This window comes from Pelophylax lessonae (genome assembly GCF_965119305.1).
Source record: "Pelophylax lessonae genome assembly, chromosome: 1".
Lineage (NCBI taxonomy): Eukaryota > Metazoa > Chordata > Amphibia > Anura > Ranidae > Pelophylax > Pelophylax lessonae.
In genome coordinates this window covers 457,527,882-457,546,691 of record NC_138768.1, presented here as the reverse complement: position 1 = coordinate 457,546,691, position 18,810 = coordinate 457,527,882, and the positions used below count along the sequence as shown (strand labels likewise).

At 44.0% G+C, this 18,810-nt stretch overlaps 1 protein-coding gene across 10 annotated transcripts in view; it reads right to left on the bottom strand.

Annotated features, from left to right (window-relative positions):
- Positions 1 to 18,810, bottom strand: part of MYO9B (myosin IXB) — a 296,901-nt gene that overhangs the window by 157,973 nt on the left and 120,118 nt on the right. For all 10 annotated transcript variants that reach the window (XM_082260874.1, XM_082260880.1, XM_082260879.1 and 7 more), the window contains 5 exons: positions 16,111 to 16,173; positions 15,033 to 15,132; positions 12,792 to 12,892; positions 9,217 to 9,346; positions 7,312 to 7,401 (listed from right to left, as the gene is read on the bottom strand). In XM_082260874.1, coding sequence (XP_082117000.1) covers positions 7,312 to 7,401; positions 9,217 to 9,346; positions 12,792 to 12,892; positions 15,033 to 15,132; positions 16,111 to 16,173 — 484 coding nt within the window. The remainder of the gene's footprint in view (positions 1 to 7,311; positions 7,402 to 9,216; positions 9,347 to 12,791; positions 12,893 to 15,032; positions 15,133 to 16,110; positions 16,174 to 18,810) is intronic.

Genomic DNA, 18,810 nt, shown 5'->3' with positions numbered 1-18,810 from the left:
GCACAATGCCAAGGCATTTGAAGACGGCAGCAGTTAACTTTCCCACATTAGCAAACATGTAGCCTCACGTAGGTTTGGTATATCAGGATCCAACTGAGGCAAAGAAACGGGAGTAGGAGAAGAGGCATGATGTTTTGACCCCAGGGCAAAGATTGCTGTAATAAATGGATTTACCGTAAAATCCTTTTCTCTTAAGCTCATTGACAGACGTAGTCTTCTTGATTCTCAAGAGCTGGGTTATGTTGTCTCCGCAGGAGTAGGACTAGGCAGAATGACAAAACGTTCTGGCTCCACCTTAGGGGCAGTCCCTGAGGGTATATCCTCCCTCTCTCTGCTACAGGGAATCAGTTCTGTTTAAAGCAGTACAGAGAATTTAACCCAACCCAACTCAATGATAGAGGGGCGGGTACTACGTCTGTCAATGAGCTTAAGAGAAAAGGATTTTACAGTAAGTTCTTACAAAAATCCATTTTTCTCTATCGCTCATTGACAGACGTAGTCTTCTTGATTCTCAAGAGCTGGGACATCCAGAAGCAGTGCCACAAATGAGGGGTGGGATTGACAAAATCAAATCCAATCTAGAAGGCCCAACCGGTGCCAAACTAGAAGTTTTAAAGGCTCATTATAAACAAAGAATGAGACTAAAGAAAAATTTTCCAACGGAAAAAACCCTCGAGGTAGACCACTGGTCTCCTCAAATTGCGGCCTGCAAAACCTTGCGGCCAAACGAGGCATCAGACGATGCCATTACATCAACTTTATAATGTTTAGTAAAGGTATGCACCGACGACCAGGTAGCCGCCTTGCACACCTGGACCACTGACGCCTGATGGCGAAAGGCCCAAGACGCACTAAGTGCCCGAGTGGAGTGCGCCTTAACAGGGAACGGGGGCTCCCGACCCTTAATAGAATAAGCCTGTACTACCGTCTGTCTGATCCATCTGGAAATGGTCGCGGCAGATGCAGGCAACCCCTTATTGGGTCCATCTGGGATCACAAAAAGTGAATCCGTCTTGCGAAACGAGTCTGTCGTTTTCAAGTATACCCTGATCGCCCGGACCACATCCAAGGAGTGTAACGCAAACTCCAGAGGATGACTGGGCTTAGGACACAGGGAAGGTAATACAATTTCTTCATTCAGATGAAATTCTGAAACCACTTTTGGTAGGAAGGATGGATTCGGACGAAGAACCACCTTATCTCTATGAACCACCAGATATGGTGAACGACAAGATAATGCGGCCAGTTCTGACACCCTGCGTGCAGAAGTAATAGCCACCAAGAAGGCCACCTTCTGGGACAACGTGGGTAGAGGAATCTCCCTAATATCTTCAAAGGGAGGTTTCTGAAGAACCGACAACACTAAATTAAGATCCCAGGGGGGTAACGGCGCGTGCACTGGCGGAGCCAGATGTCGCACCCCCTGGATGAAATTCCGCACCAAGGAATGAGTAGCCAAAGGCTTCTGAAAGAAGATGGCTAATGCTGAGACCTGACCCTTGATAGTACTCAAGGCCAGTTTCTGCTCAACCCCTTGTTGCAGAAAAGCCAATATTCGACTAATCGAATAAGACCGAGGACGGAACCCCAAAGGTTCACACCATGCAATGTAGGACTTCCATGTGCGATGATAAATCTTTCTGGAAGTCGCTTTCCTTGCTTCAACTAGAGTAGGAATAACTGAAGCTGACAAACCTTTGTCCTTCAGCACCTGGGTCTCAATAGCCAGGCCGTTAAAGCCAGCGATCGTAAAGCAGGATGGAAGATCGGTCCCTGAGACAGTAGATCCTCCCTGAGAGGAAGTCTCCACGGGACGTCCGCCACCAGTCTGACCATGTCGGCGTACCAGGCTCGACGAGGCCAGTCCGGAGCTACCAGGATTACTGGGATTCCTTCCTCCTCTATTCTGCGAAGAAGTCTTGGCAGTAACGCGAGAGGAGGGAAGGCATATATTAGCTGGTATTGCCCCCACGGGGCGATCAGTGCGTCTGCGGTTTCTGCTAGAGGATCGCGGGAGCGAGCCACGAATCTCTGAACTTTCCTGTTGAATCGTGATGCCAACAGATCCACATCCGGGGTGCCCCACCGTAGGCACAACTGGTGGAAAACGTCTGGATGGAGGGACCATTCCCCCTGATCCAGGGTCTGACGGCTGAGATAATCTGCCTGCCAATTCTCCACCCCCGGAATGAACACCGCAGAGATTGCTGGAACAAATCGTTCCGCCCAGCGAAGAAAGCAAGCCACTTCTTTGGCCGCTCGGGCACTCTTGGTGCCCCCCTGGTGATTGACATAAGCCACGGCCGTGGCATTGTCCGACTGGATCCGAACCGAGCTGCCCTGGAGCTGCTCGGTCCAGTGAATCAGACAAAGTCTGATCGCTCTCAGTTCCAATACATTTATCGGTAACCTGGATTCTTCCGGGGACCAAAGTCCCTGGACAGATAACTGACCGAGAATTCCTCCCCATCCGGATAGACTGGCATCCGTGGTCACTGTCGTCCAATATATTGGCAGAAATGACTTTCCCTGGCTGAGCATCGGAGACCAAAGCCACCATACCAGAGACTCTCTGGTCTGTTTGCTCAATCGGATCTGATTGTCCAGGGATTCCGGATTCCGATTCCATCTGAGAAGAATCTCTTGCTGAAGAATTCAGGTATGGGACTGGGCAAATGGGACTGCTTCGAACGAAGCCACCATCAACCCCAGGACCCTCATGCAAGTCCGAAGGGAAGACCAGCTGTTGGACAGTAACAACTGGACTGCTGATTGAATCTTTCGGAGTTTCCCTACCGGAAGGAAAACTCTTGTCCTGACTGTGTCTAGAATTAGACCCAGATATTCGAGCCTCTGGGTGGGAACCAGAAATGACTTTTGCTGGTTCATCAGCCACCCGAATTCCTGTAAAGAAATCATAGTAATTTCTATGTTTTGTAGCAAGGTCTGAGGAGACTCTGCATGAAGCAGAAGATCGTCTAGGTAACCTAGAATCGATATACCTCTTTGGCGCAGAAGTGCCAACATTGGGGCCAACACCTTTGTGAAGACCCGCGGAGCCGTGGCGAGACCGAAAGGTAACGCCACAAACTGATAGTGGTTCTCCTCTACGGAAAAGCGTAGAAAACGCTGATGTCCTGCGAAAATGGGAATGTGAAGATAGGCGTCCTTGATGTCTATGGACGCTAGGACATCCCCTGGATGCAGGAAGGCTGCTACCGTGCGAATGGACTCCATTCTGAATCTTCTTATGTTGACGAAAGAATTGAGTGCTCTTAAGTCCAGAATTGGACGCACTTTGCCCTCTTTCCTGGGTATTGTAAACAGGTTTGAATAAAACCCTTGAAACCGTTCTGTCCAAGGAACGTGGACTACCACTCCTTGTTGTAGTAAATCTGTGACTGCTCTCCGCAGATCTTCTAAACGATCTGCGGATAGTCGGATATTGGAAGGGAAGAATCGCGCCGGTGGGAGAGATCGAAACTCGATCTTGTACCCTGACCTTATGACTTCGCAAACCCATTTGTCCGGGATTCTGGAAAGCCATGGATCCGGGAACCGGCGAAGACGTCCCCCCACCCCAGTTATGGGTGGGGGCGCACCTTCAGGCTTTGGATGGTTTATCTTCAGGTCTGAAGGGGGCGGGCTTTTGCTTGCCCGACCAACGACCCCTGACGCCTCCTGCAGGAGCTTTGGAGGACTTAGTTTTTTCACCCGCTGGACGAAAAAACCTCTTGTGAGCAGAAAAAGAAGGCCCTCGTCTTTGACGAGTTCCTCTACCTTTAAAATTTTGCGGTAAAAAGGTGCTTTTTCCACCGGTGAGATCCTTAATGATCTCATCTAAGTTGGCTCCAAATAGACGCTCTCCTGAAAAGGGGATATTAGCCAATGCTTTTATGGAACCTTGGTCGGCTAACCAACCTTTTAGCCACAGTGTACGCCTGAGAACCACTGCTGAGACTGATGCTCGCGCCATTAATGGAGTGGCGTCTAACGCCGCATCACATACAAACTGTAACCCCTGTATCATTTGTTCCAACAAATCTGATACCGCCTGAGGGACTTCTTCTAAGTCCCGGCGTAACCACTTGGTCCATTCAGTTACAGCCTGCGAAACCAGACCAATAGCAATTATTGGTCTGAAAGCTGATCCAATCAAGGAAAACATGGTGCGAGACATAGCTTCTATCTTGCGATCCACTGGATCTTTAAAAGACGGAGCGTCTTCTAAAGGAATAACCGTGGCTTTATTCAATCTAGCAATAGGTGAATCCACCACAGGTGGTTCTGTCCATTTCTTAATAAGGGTTTCCTCAAACGGATAACGCCTGTCAATGCGTTTAGAAATATTAAAAGTGCGTTTTGGCAGACGCCATTCTTCTTCGATTGGATTGCCAAAACATTTGGGCAATGGAAAAACCTTCGCCACTTTGATGCGCTTTTTAGTCCCAAAAGGGATCTCAGTTTCAGCTATTTCTGATGGAATACCCTGTAACCTTAAAGTCTCTTGAACAGATACAATGAGTGCGTTTACCAACGCTTCCTCTCGGGCTATGGCGGATGCCGAAACATCCTCCTCACTGTCTGAAGAGACAGGACCCGAGACACCAATACCAGATGAAGTACCTGCAACTGCAGAAATAAGCTCAGAGTCTGAATCCGAGGTTTCAGATAATAAGGGGTTAGGCGGGGGTCGCTTTCTTGCGCCCTGTCCCTGACAAGCCACTTCCACCCGGGACACAAAAGTTTCCATAATAGCTGACAAAGATTCAATTGTCAATGGGGTGCTGGAGGATCCCGCAGACCCCTCGAGGGGATCCGGAGGAGATACATGAGTGGCAGGGTCCATGTTAATACAGGACACCTTTGCCAGCAAAACAAAAAAACTTTTTCTTCTTTTTTTTTTTTTTTTTTTGTGTGTCTCCCCCTAGCGCAATAGCGCCCCTCAGAGTACCTGCTTCTCGATCCCAGAGAGAGAGAGAGGGACCCCCAGGGCTCACCAACCGATGCAGTGCAGTTTCCAACAAACTGCAGTCAGCGTCTGTCTACACAGACTGGAAGGAGCTGTTTGCTTTTTCCCGGGCAGAAGGCGTGGCTCCGCCCCCTGTGTACGCCTTCCGGCGTTCCCAGCCCTCCACGAGGTAGCTGGGCTCACAAAACATGGCCGCCCCCATAGAAGAGACATAAGACTCCAAAAACATGGCGGCCGGCGTGACCTGAGGACATATATGCATTCGGTCTACGGCAAAATGGCGGCGGACCGCCGATATCGTCTTCCCAGCACATCCACCTGCACTCTGCTAAGAGGTGACATATGGATCTACAGAAATACACTGCACATAAGGTAGGATTATACCTCCTATGTCTGCTGTAATGTTACAGTCTGCTGGGTAGAGTGTTAGCTCTTGAACCAAGTCCACTTCCCACAAACACATGCTGTATTACAAGGGGGACTTGTAAGTATCAGATATATACTGACCATATATGGAGGGGCCCATAATATATACTGCCTCATAATGAGGAAAAAAGGGAACGTTTACTCACCATACCGAACCGACAGGCACCCTCTCTTCACAATACCCTCTCCACCGGGGTGGGGGTTTGTGGACGCCTTGACTCTCTGGTACCTGGCGTCCAAGCGAGACTTTTAACTCGCAAAGTCAGTCCCTTTTACTGGGACTCCGTCGCGGCCGACCCAGCGCACTGGTCTGCACGCGCTCGTAGGCAGAAACCGGGGTGACCACTGGATCTCAACATCCAGCCCGTCGCCCGGCCCCGCATACCTACTTGAATATGTCGCGGCCGACCAAGCGCAATGCCATGGTCTGCGCGCGCTCGTAGGCCGGCTGGGGTGACCACAAGTGTCGCCCAGTCCGGCATTTTTTGCTTGAAGATCTCACAGGAAAAAAACACTGGAGAAAACTACCTAAAAAATGTATTTTTCTTAAAGAAAAAAAGTCTTGCCAGGACCAAAAGATCCCAGCAAGGAACTTAGGTCCTTACTCCTGACTAGACAGAAAAAAACTGATTCCCTGTAGCAGAGAGAGGGAGGATATACCCTCAGGGACTGCCCCTAAGGTGGAGCCAGAACGTTTTGTCATTCTGCCTAGTCCTACTCCTGCGGAGACAACATAACCCAGCTCTTGAGAATCAAGAAGACTACGTCTGTCAATGAGCGATAGAGAAAAACCAGTTATTTGTCCAAGCATTGTGACACTGATGGAGAAAACTGCTTTTGTCAGGTAGGCCGCTTGTTGTATGCCTGAAATACGGCTAGAATTAGATACGCGGACCAGTGTCAAAGTCTTCTCCCGATCTGGTGCAAGGGGCGCATCGCCACTCTGAAATTGAGTGTTGTGCAGACTTTCAGCAGAGCAAATGTTCGTGTGTAGTTTTGCAATGGCTCTCAATTGCCTGCTCTCCATTAAAGCTATGTGTGAAGGTATTGACTTGTGGGGTACTCATGGAAGACGGTGTGGGGAAAAGGAGTAAAGCCTCTCCAGAAGGAGAACAATGCAACCTGGGTGTAGACTGTCCTGTAGCAAAGCCTCGTGGCGAAAGGGTGGGAGAAAGTGCCTGAGTATCATATAAAAAGCTTGCCAGTGTCCACTCACTTGAGGATGCGAGCCTATAACCCAGGGTCCATGAGTACTTTGCCTGTGTTCTGCACTGTACAATACGTTTTAGTATTACTTTAAGAACAGTTGACATTTAAAGTGTGTCTAATCCAAAAAAAAAAAAAACATCAATGTCACATTGCATTTTAGCAACCATTAGGTGTCTGCAAAAGTTTATTTTTTTCGAGCTTTTTGTTATTTTCATCTGTATCATCACTGTGTCTATGGAGGAAGCCATTGTTGCCATCCAGAATAGACTTCAAACACTTTGTGCATCTCTATTATTAAATAGGATTAGTATTTACAGAAGGAAAAAGATTGCTTGTGCTTTCTGTAGAGCTGGCAATAAAATGATCAAAATTTGGTACAGCAGGGACCAGCCGAATTTTAATCGGTGTGTGGCAGTCCCCACTCGAAAGAAGTTTATCGCTTGATCAATTCCTCCATCCACCTCCTTTGTGTCAAATGAGGAATCGGTTTGCTTTTTTTGTTCAGCATGTTGTCTAAACAAAAAAAAATTGACGACACAGCATTTCTGAGAAGATCATCAGGTATTTACTGAAAATGTTTTTTTGCATTAAAAAATAATTAAGCCATTAGATCTAAGGACTTGTAATTACATTTACAGAGGTTTATGATCACAGAGAGTACAAAAAACAGGAGCTTATCCTGACAAATCATTTTTACTGCTTACCTCATTGAGGCTATAAGGCAGGATGAGTTTCTCATTTACAGTAACAGTTTTCCTCTTAGTTAGTGCTTCAACAAGCATTTCTCTCTTAACCTGAAGTTAAACAAAAACCATTGAAAAAAATAAAAGCATTCAATTTGCACATTTTATAATGACCTATTGGTAGGACTACAGAAAATATTTAGCTTGTCTCGGTTTAGGAAACTATATATAAAGCTAAAAACTTTTTTGGTTATGAATAAACCAGTGGGGATCAATATACTTGGCCACAAATGTGTCTCTCTGACATGTTGGAAGGACCAAACATTAGCTTGAGGCCCATTCATACTGAAACGCTGCAGTATTGAGATATAAAATGCATATTTGCTACTACTAGTATATCATATCACAACAAAAATACAGTCAGTTTGTTTAGAACGGTATCGATTTGGGTTTATGTGGCCAGGAATTAGCACGACGGTAACATTTTTCACAGTTTTGCAATCTCAAAATTCGGAATGCTATTCTTACTTATGCAAGTGTTTGACTAACGGAGTAAAACCAAATCTCAAACTTTTTTTTTTTTAACTTTTTTTTTTCTTCATAGGGTTCTGGATCAGGTCAGTGAAGGCCTTACCCAGCATCTTTATGCAGGTCTTCAGAAACCGATCACTTCTAACAGTAGTCAACTATGGTGGGCTTAGTGTGCTGGACTGCAATGGTCACTGATAGTAGATGGTTTCAGCATCAAAGCTGCCTGGGCCCCACAGGGGCTGGTCTGAGACCACTGCAGGCCACATGCTAAGCTTTGGTGGGGTGCATATTGGGTACCACTGGAACAGAGCATGGTAAACCTCTGTAAAGTAAATTTTTCTGTCTGTGCCCCATTAGGGAGATTTTCATACGCTTGCTGCAAGACAAAACAAAGTGTAAGAGGAGATGCTCTCAAAAGTAACGGAGAGCTTCTCAAACTGTTGTCACAGGAACAAATGTCTCTATGAAAAGCTTTTCTTGCTATTACTGTTCAAGTGAGAACTTTAACTTTAGATTTTCTTCTCACCATCTATCACGGTGAGATTGGTCACCAGGACAAACAGTCAATTTCCACTATATAGACATAGACAGCAAAAAAAGTAAGGGGTTCCAACACTTTCCACTCTATTCAAAGCTTACAAAAAGTGTTTGTAACCTTTAAAAAAAATTCACTGACAGCCTCTCTCTTTTATGCATCCATAACACACTGTGTAAGGGTTTGTTGAAAACAATGTCTCTAAATATCTTTTTTTTTTTCAGATCTCTTCTGGCCGGACATGACTCCCAGCAGATTTTCTACTGCTACCGTGAGAGGGACCAAGATCTCCATCCAACGTTAGCCTGGGAAGTCAGGTGACCGCTGTGTTGGACACTCAGCGCCTTCCACTGTAGCCCTTAGATGGGGCGGCCAGGAGTCACGTAACTGGCCTGATTAGATCATAAAAAAAAGGTATTTAGAGGCTTAGTTTTCAACAAACACTTACACAATGTGTGTTATGGCTGGATAAAAGAGGGGCTGGCAGTGACATTTTTTACAGTTTGCTTTGCTACTAATAGCGGTAGGAGGGAGGGCGGCTCACAAATACAGGAGCGGACAGGCAGGGAGGGAGGGAGGGAGGGGGAGAGAGGAGAGCTACAGATGACAGAGGTACATAAACTGACCACGGTGATCAGGGCACAGCAACCCTCATACCCGTGGTTAGTACACAGAAACAGGCAGGATCAGCCATGTTTTGTATAGCTTAGAAAGGGGCAGATTAGACAGCACAAGCACTGTAGCACTATGCAGTTTAATATGCTGTAAGGGGACGGGGGGGGGGGGGGGGGTGAATTTAAAGTTTAGAGAATGTGATATGAAAAAAATAAAAAGAAACGTCTAAAAAATTGGAGCTTTACCTGAAGCAACTCTGACAAAGTATCAAGGACCTCAGGAGGGCCCACATCAAGACCCTCATCTCTCCCAGTCGTCTTCTTCTTGTAAGTGACATTTCCCAAATACAGAATAGCGGACAAAACTGAAAATATCCTGTACAAATGATAACAAAATAAACACAAATATAGAATACAAATGGAAGCAAACAAGTTTGTCACGTTTTTGCCTCTACAGTGCCTTGCAAAAGTATTCATACCACTTTAATTTTTTTCACATTTTGTCATTTTACAACCAAAAACGTAAATGTATTTTATTGGGATTTTATGTGATAGACCAACACAAAGTGGCACATAATTCTGAAGTGAAAGTAAAATGATTTTAATTTTTTTTACAAATATTTGAAAAGTGTTGCATGCATTTGTATTCGGTTACCTTTACTCTGATACCTCTAACTAAAATCTAGTGAAACCAATTCCCTTCAGAAGTCACCTAATTAGTAATCAGAGTCCACCTGTGTGTAATTTATTCTCAGTATAAATACAGCTGTTCTGTGAAGCCCTCAGAGGTTTGTTAGAGAACCTCAGGCCCCTTTCACACACTCCGTCCGTCGGACGGAGTCCGCTTTTCTCAGCGGGGGATCGATCCGCCGATCCCCCGCTGACCAGGAGGAGGACAGCTGTGTCTACGCGCTGTGTGCGGAGACACAGCTGTCAGTTCCCCATGCATCTCTATGGGGGAAATCGGATGGGAATGGACTGTCGGTCCATTCTCATCCGATCCTATCCCATCCGCTGGATGGATGGAAATAGGGTTGCCATCCGTCCAGATTTGACGGATCGGATCAGATGTCAGCGGACATGTCTCCGCTGACATCCGATGCCCCATAGGGATGTATGGGGGGACCGTTCAGATCCGCCAAAAAAACGGACAGGTGGATCTGAACGGTCCGCCTGTGTGAAAGAGCCCTTAGTGAACAAACCGCATTATAAAAAGGCCAAGGAACACACAAGAAAGGTCAGAGATAATGTTGTGGAGAAGTTTAATGCAGGGTTAGGTTCTAAAAAAATATCCCCAGCTTTGATCATCTCACGGAGAACTGTTCAATCCATCATCTGAAAATGGAAAAAGTATGGCACAACTGCAAACCTTCCAAAACATGGCCATCCACCTATACTAAAAGGCCAAGCAAGGAGAGCATTAAGCAGAGAAGCAGCCAATAGGCCTGTGGTAACTCTGGAGGAGCTGCAGAGATCCACAGCTCAGGTGGGAGAATCTGTCCACAGAACTATTAGCCATGCACTCCACAATTCTGGCCTTTATGGAAGAGTGGCAGGAAGAAAGCAATTGTTGAAAGAAAGTCATAAGAAGTGCCATTTGCAGTATACGAGAAGCCATGTAGGGGACAAAGCAACCTTCTGGTGCTCTGGTCAGATGGGACCAAAAGTGAACTTTCTGGCCTAAAAGCAAAAACGCTATGTGTGGCAGAAAACTAACACTGCACATCACCCTGAACACATCATTCCCACCTTTAAACATGGTGGTGGCAGCATCATATTGTGGGAATGCTTTTCTTCAGCAGGGACAGGGAAGCTGGTCAGAGTTGATGGATGGATGGAGCCCAATACAGGGCAATCTTAGAAGAAAACCTGTTAGAGTCAGCAAGAGACCTGAGACTGGGGCGGAGGTTCACCTTCCAGCAGGACAACGACCCTAAACATACAGCCAGAGCTTCAACAGAAGGGTTTAGATCAAAGAATATATATATATATATATATATATATATATATATATATATATATATATATATATATATATATATATATATATATATATATATATATATATATATATGTATATATATATATATATATGTGTTAGGATGGCCCAGTCAAAATCCAGACCTAAATCCAATTGAGAATCTGTGGCAAAACTTGAAAATTGCTGTTCACAGACGCGGTCCATCCAATCTGACAGAACAGAAATTTTCACTAGATGTGCAAAGCTGGTAAAGACATGCAAAAAAAAAAAAAAAGATTTGCAGCTGTAATTGCAGTGAAAGGTGGGTCTACAAAGTATTGCCTTGGGAGCTGAAAACATATGCACTCAACAAAAATTGTGAAAATCATTTATCATTTAGCTCCCACTTCACAATTATGTGCCACTTTGTGTTGGTCTATCACATAAAATCCCAATAAAATACATTTATGCTTTTAGTAGTAAAAATGACAAAATGTAAACATTTTCAAGGGGTATGAATACTTTTTCAAGGCAATGTATCTTTCCTCCTTTTTACTTCTGCTAAAAAGTTAGGGGTCTAACAGGAAGTAAATGACGAGTACCCAATGAAAGGCAAACTCGCTGTCTTTTCATCTAACAGCAAAGTCACAATAGTAAGAAGAATGAAGATCATACAAAGGCACTCAATTTTCATCTGTGCGGTCTCCATTTTATAGCCATTGTTAGTGGTCAATAGACAACTTGCATTTCAAAGAGTAATACACTTTTGAAGGAAACTCCTGCCTTTTATCTCTCAGGGCTCATTTACACTTGCTTTGACTTCACACATTAAAGTGCCTACTGCTTCAATATGTCTTTTTTTTTTTATGTTTTTCAATGCTTTAGTGATGGTTTAAAGAAGCTTGGCAAGATGCCCTGTGTATTTGTTTATTTTCTATTTGTTTTAAAGGGGCCCAGTAGAACACCGGCTCAGCAGTACTCCCACTCACCAGATCTTCAGATCATTAGTACAGCACTGGTACCCTTATTCAGCAAATCCCTGGCTTATTAGTACCCTTGTTTAGCAGATCCTCTGCTCGACAGTAACCCCCAGCTCTGCTGATGCCCCAGCTCTTCTGATACCCGACTCAGTTATAATTCCAGGTTCTGGCGATCCTCTGGTTTGCTTACCTTACTCGCTCTCTGGTCCCTGCTCATCTACCGCTATATTGCTCCTCTGCTGCACACCGTGTGACATTGCTAGTTACTCCTACTCCAGACTGCCTGCTCTGCTGATTCTCTGCCACTCAGTGCTCTCTTTCTCGTCCCCACTCACCTTCTGCTATAGCATTCCCATGTGGCACACCATGTGTGCCCTCTGTTGGTTGCTCTGCTCCAGTTTGGACCCCGCTCACCTTCTTGCGGCTCCATGCTGCACACTAGATTTGACATCTGCACCAGACACACGAACCAGAAGTGGCTGGTGAGGTCTTTCTGGTTCACGTGTTGGTCTACCAGTGCATCCCTGCATATCTCATATCTTCAATACCTCCAAAATAAAGCGAAGCTAAAGCTGAATAAAGCCTCTCAAAAGCTGCAGGTGCTGTAAGTGAGCTTTGTCAGACTTCTATGGAGGCTTTGAAGCAACATGAAAGAGACATGGGATATAATTTTTAAAGCAAAGCAAACAAAAGCAAACCCAACGTGTAAACAGGACTGTAAGCAATAAATTTTATTTATTTAGTGACAGAGGCTTTGACTGGCATTCGGAGTGCTTTAAAAAAAAGCATGTCCAATGCCACATTTTGAAACAAATGTAAATCAGCCCTTACTGCTACAAGAACTAGGATAGACCGGGGCTAAGACAATTAAAAATACAAACTGTTTTCTAGTAGCTGGAAGGAATCCAACCATTTCCATTGCTTGCTTCAACCTTTCAAAATCATGTCGAAGATCTTCTCCATCCTCCACCTTAAAGTTATTCTACAAATAAAAATAAGAAAGACACTTTCATCTGAAAATCGTATAACAATGACGTTTTCTGTTAAAATAGCCAACAGAGAAATTGATCGGAGAAACAAAAACAAAGCTCTCTGAACAACGGATTTAAAAAAAAATTACTAAAAGAAAGGTCTTTTCATTTTTGGAAAAGTGAAGTATAATATGCAGCATAAGTCTGCAATAGGGACTGAACTTCAACTTTTAGTACCAACACAATTTCAGCATATAATTTTAGCCAGTGGGTGGCAAAGCTGGCTAGAAAGTTGATTTTCAAATAGTTTCAATTTTTCCACAAACAAGATGGTTTTAAAAAGCTGCGTTGGCCTATGGTCTTTATTAACAAATACGGTGTGCATCATGACAAAAAAAAAAAAAAAAATCATGCTTTCTACCTCAAGATAAATACGTCCTCGCTACACAAGAAAAATAACATGCTGAACACATGACTAATGGCTACCATATGTCTTTATCACAACAAGCACATCTCCTTTGTAATCTGATTAGACGGTATACGTAGTTGTCCCCATCAAATGTGAAAAGCAAAACAAAGTTTACAGTTTGCTGTAAGGACACAGCCAAGAAAACATAGATGGCTGTCCTTATGTAAATCCGGTGATAGACAGAAAACAGCTATTCAATGTACTGCTGACCTACTACTTGTTGCAGCTGAAAGACCTTTAAACCATATTTAGACAATTGCATTGCTGCAACGCATAATAAAAACACACATTATAGCCTGCAATACTTCAAAGCTCTAAAGAAAGAGCATTTAATCCGAATAGCACCTTAACACACCTACCCAGCATATTTTAGCTACATTCAACGCACAGATATAAACTTGTACACAGTGGTGTGCAATGTTAAAAATAGTACATACTGCGCAATTAAAAAGGGGACGAGGCAGGGCTGCCGTTGTCCCCGGCCCAGTTTGTGCTTGCTATGGAACCCTTGGCGGAGGAGCTACGGAGGGTGCCGGGGGTGAAGGGGATCTGTGTTGTCCCCACTGTTGAAAAATTGTCGCTTTATGCGGACGATTGCATCCTTTTCTTGGGGGACCCCGGTCCTTCCCTAGCTGACTCGCTGCGGACAGTGTTAATTTAGTCTAAAATATGACTAAAACGAAAACAATTCATATGACTAAAATAGGACTAAAACTAAAATAGCATCTTAGTCAAAAGACTAAAATACGTCTAAAACTAAAATGGCATTTTAGTCATAAGACTATAACTTGAAAAGTATGCAAAGAAAAGCCTAATAGAATAAGCATAGTGATTTAAGAAACACACAAAAATGGCATGTAATTTACTTTAATTATAAAGACTGTGGTGACAACTTAACATGTACTACAAATGCTGCATGCATGATATATAAATAGATTAAAGGTTAAGCTCACTAGCAGTAGCTTTGAAAACATTGCACCTATGATCAGTGGATCGTGGGTGCAATGTCAGGCTCCAGCACACTTACTTTCCAGCTACCTGCTTTTACCTCCGTACAGGCTTTCAGTAAGAAAGTTATAGAGGAGGAGTGAATGGACTGAGCATGCTAATCAGTGCTCTTGTCGTCCATTGAGAACTATAAGCCATCTGCCATGGTGGCAGACGGGACTTTTAGTTGATTCATTTACAGATATCTATGAATGAATGATGCAGCTGCTGCAGAGAAGAACATGCCACCCATAGTCCTGAGGAAGGGGGGCTCAGAGCTTGAGGTGGTTGCTGGAACATGTTACACCCTAAATACAAGACTAACATGTTCTTAAGGCAAACTTAGCCTTTAACATTGACTTGTTATAAAAAATAAACATAAAAAATATTCACCCTACACTGATTTCCAAGCTCAAGCTCATTTCAAAAATACAATAATTGTATGGTAATGTGTAAGGGTGTTTGCTAATTCACAGTTATTTTAAAACCTATCGCACCCATTAAGGGTAAATTGACCATGTCTTTTAAAACAGTTACTTGTAGCAGTTTTACAAACATTAGGACAATAAATCTCCCGCTTTACCCTCATATGTTTAACTACTACTTAGATAGATGTAAAAAAAAAAAAAAAAAAAAAAAATGTACTCCATACACTATGTCCTGATAAACCAATTTACTTGTCCTGTTAATATTACCTGGTTGAGGTAGAAATAGTCTTCAGGCTGCTTGAGCTGGAAGGCTTTCCTTTCCTCTTCTGAAGCCCCAAGAAGCAAATAGTAGAAAACATGATAATTCCTGTGGAACGAACAGTGAAATTCAGAATACATGCACAACAAGATACATTAACTTTAGCAGGAAACAAATCAAATGGGTCCTATCTGTAAAATGATAGAGCTGACCTGTAGGCAAACAATTTAAGAACAGAGCTAACCCTCCCCCTCCAATGCACACTAAGCGTTTGCTCGGCTTCTCTGAATGTCTTTCCTTATGGCAGGAGAAAATCTGCAAAAAAGGACCTAAAGTCGCATTTTGCATGTGCGTTTAGGCGTATCAAGTGTTTGAGTGTTTATGGATTCCATTTGCCAGATTATTAATTTATTCTGGCCAATGGAATCCATAAACGCTCAAGTGTTAAACCTGTCTACTGTTTAGGCTCAGCAAGCATTTTCTCTGCTCATAAGTTCCTCTCCTGAATGTGCTGGTAATGGGGTTTTTTTTTCAGCCTGTAAACAGTCTTCTTCCAATACGCCTGTAAATGACCATGTGTGCATCAAAACATAGGCTAAAATATAGGTGCATTTACAGGCAGAAAAAAAAAAAAAAAAAGTCAAACGCTGCATTTTTAAGCCCAGTGTGCATGAACCCTGTCTAAAGATATTTGGTGGCTGATCTCAAATTCTAACATATTTATTATTTAATACGTTACTGGTGTTTTTTGTAGTTAGGAAAGATATTGCAGGTAATTCATTGTATAGGACACTGGAGTATAATGGTCCCCGTATAATCCCGCCAGGAAGCAATCTGTGAGAGCGGTAAGGATGTGGAATTCTCTTCCACAAGCAGTCGTATCAGCTGGGAGCATCGATAGTTTCAAAAAACTATTAGATGGACACCTTAGAGACCACAACATACAGGGGTATACAATGTACGGTTGAAAGCAAACACACAAACACATAATAGGTTGAACTGGATGGACTGTTGTCTTTTTTCAACCTCACTAACTATGTAACTATGTAATGGTCCTTTAAAACTGATCATTGCACTGTATCTTACCTTTCATTCTTTTCTTGAGACACAAGTCGGGATTTCTCAAGGAGGTATTTTTCCACCACAGCTCTGAAACAACAAAAACAATATTAACTATGAGAACACTGTAAAAAGGAACGCTAAAGATAAGAAACCTTATTATTAGGGGTCTACATTTAAGGTGTAGGCAAAGCTTAACTTTTTTTTCTTCAATGAGAGATAAGGACCCTGCTGCTGTTCGCATGAACAGCACAGATCGCATAGCTGCGGATGCAGTCAGGTGAAGCCTGCCTCATTTCCTGGCTAGAGGACGTGCATCATCATCTAGCTCATTCCTCCCCAACCTTACTCTTCATGGCCTATTCCTTTCAGACAATAGATTTAATTTCTTTCAAATCACTAAGGTTCAGCACCACATGTTGGCATCACCTTGAGCAGTCTGTAGGCAAATGCAGTTTGCCTAAGAATCCCCAGTGCTCCATGCAGACATCCATCCATCAAAGCATTTTGATATATGTATAACTCCTCCAAAAAGCCCACCCAATGCTTGCATCAGGGCTGAGGGCTCTTAAAAGGTGTTCTGAAGCAGGATGCTATGATGTTTAGGGATGGGCTCATTCGTGTTTGGATCTTAGTCCAAACCCACCCGAGCAATGCCACCAGGAAGCAATCACTGCACACCGCCAATCACGAGCACCTATGTATGTGCAGCTGTGGGCCAGGAAATGCCTCACTGCCTATGATTGGTGATGTGCAGTGACTGCTTCCTGCGTGAATGCTCAGGTGGGTTGGGACTAGGATCCGAACACGCCTGAGCCCATCCCTAATGATGTTTTCAGGAGGCTACAATTTAAATGTAATGAAAACAAAGGGTTTTCTTTTTTAAATGTAATTTGCATGTTGATAAGCTTTAGGTGGAATTTCAACTTCTACAATATTGTTTTCATTTTCTATGATTTTTTACAATCGGTTTAGGCAAGTTAACACAATAGGATATGATGCATTCCACAGTACATCATTTACAATGCAACACTGAGAATATGTCAACCAAGCTTAGCTGAGTAACACTCAGTGTTACAAGTAACAATACATAAAGGGAAGCTGTAGTGAATGTTAGTTTCTAGCATATTACTTTATATGGGATAAGGATGTGAATATGGCCCATGAATTTTATGCCATGTTGTTCAGAGAAAGGCGTCATAGGGTGAGAAAAGTGCAGATCTATCTTGGTGGAGTTGTAGGTTCTAAGTGGCTAGTATATATGGCCTAAATGTGTATACCCAAGGGAAAAATGGTTAAGAAAAAAAAAAAAAAAAAGGAGTATAAGAGAAGTTGTGCAGGGTTTCTCAACCCTTTTTTCAGTGAATACATCCTTTAAAATAATGCACAATCTCGAGGCACCCCATGCAAAAATGTAAACTATACTAGTAGTTTTACATAATGCAGCAACATCCACACACATAGGTTAACCTGCATTAGAGGACATTTATTCTTCCAACACAAACACACCTTTGCACTGACTAGTATTGCAGAGCTTCTCCTCACTCAGTTTTTGTCCCTCACTCAGGTGACCCCAGTGCTGACTGAGAGGAGCAGAGAAGGGCAAAACAGGGATTGCTGTGCAGGCGCCTTATGTCCTCTTTATCTACCGATGATATCACTGGTTGTTAGGGCGCTGGCGGCTAGAAGGTTGTTTTGGTTCATGAAAACCAATGGCTTTGTGTAACTAAAATGCAGGCTTGATCCACCGAAAGGATTGTATACATTTTATGGGCATTTTTCAAACTTTTTGCCAAAGCACCCCTGAAGAAACCTAAAGGCACTGCAGGGTTGGAAAATGCTGGTTTAGTGGGTAGGAAGGTTTTTGATGGATGAGCCCAAGTCCAGCTGCCCATCATGGTCCTTAGTGCAAAGTTTCACATTAAAAAGAAGTACCACAAAGTAGTACAGCTGGCTCTCAAATCCAAAAGTGGCACTGGGATGAAATGGCCGGTTCGGTCTTTTATTAAACTAAATCATAAATAACTGAAAAACATAAAACAGTCAAACCAATCCAGATCAAAGAATGGTTGCAGATCCTTGACGATACCATCTCCCACAACATTGGAGTCTGTGGTGCCAATAAGTTAGGTTCCGTCCCCAGATGCCAAAACACTGCCTCGAGGACTATCCTAACCACAGACCCCTACCACCTTACACTACACGGTTGGTCTAGACCATAGGTCGGCAACCCGCGGCTCCGGAGCCGCATGCGGCTCCTTTAAACCTTTGCCGCGGCTCCGGGGCAGATGAGGGGAGGAGGCGCACTGTGCGACACGCAGAGCCGCCGATTGGCGGCCTTCTGGGTGTCATCGGTGCGCATAGCAACGCGTCCGACACTCCCCCACTGTGGCGCTGTCCTGGCTGTGATTGGTCCAGGCTGGACCAATCATAGAGGACATCCTGGGTGACGTCGCGTGGGGGGCGGTGCGTGCATTAATCTCGCACCGTCCCGACGTCACCTTCCCGCCCGCCGTCAAAGAGGAGGGCAGCGGCGTGAATGCAGGTCGAGGCAGAAGAAGAAGACGTCCGACCGAGACCCGACTACCGTCAGTAGCACGCCAGGCATGGTGATGGCAGGTAAGTGAAGAGATGCTTTGAAGGGGGCACGCACGCTGGTCTCTGCATTGAAAGGGGCATGCACTGGTCACCACCATTGAAAGGGGGCATATACTGGTCACCACCATT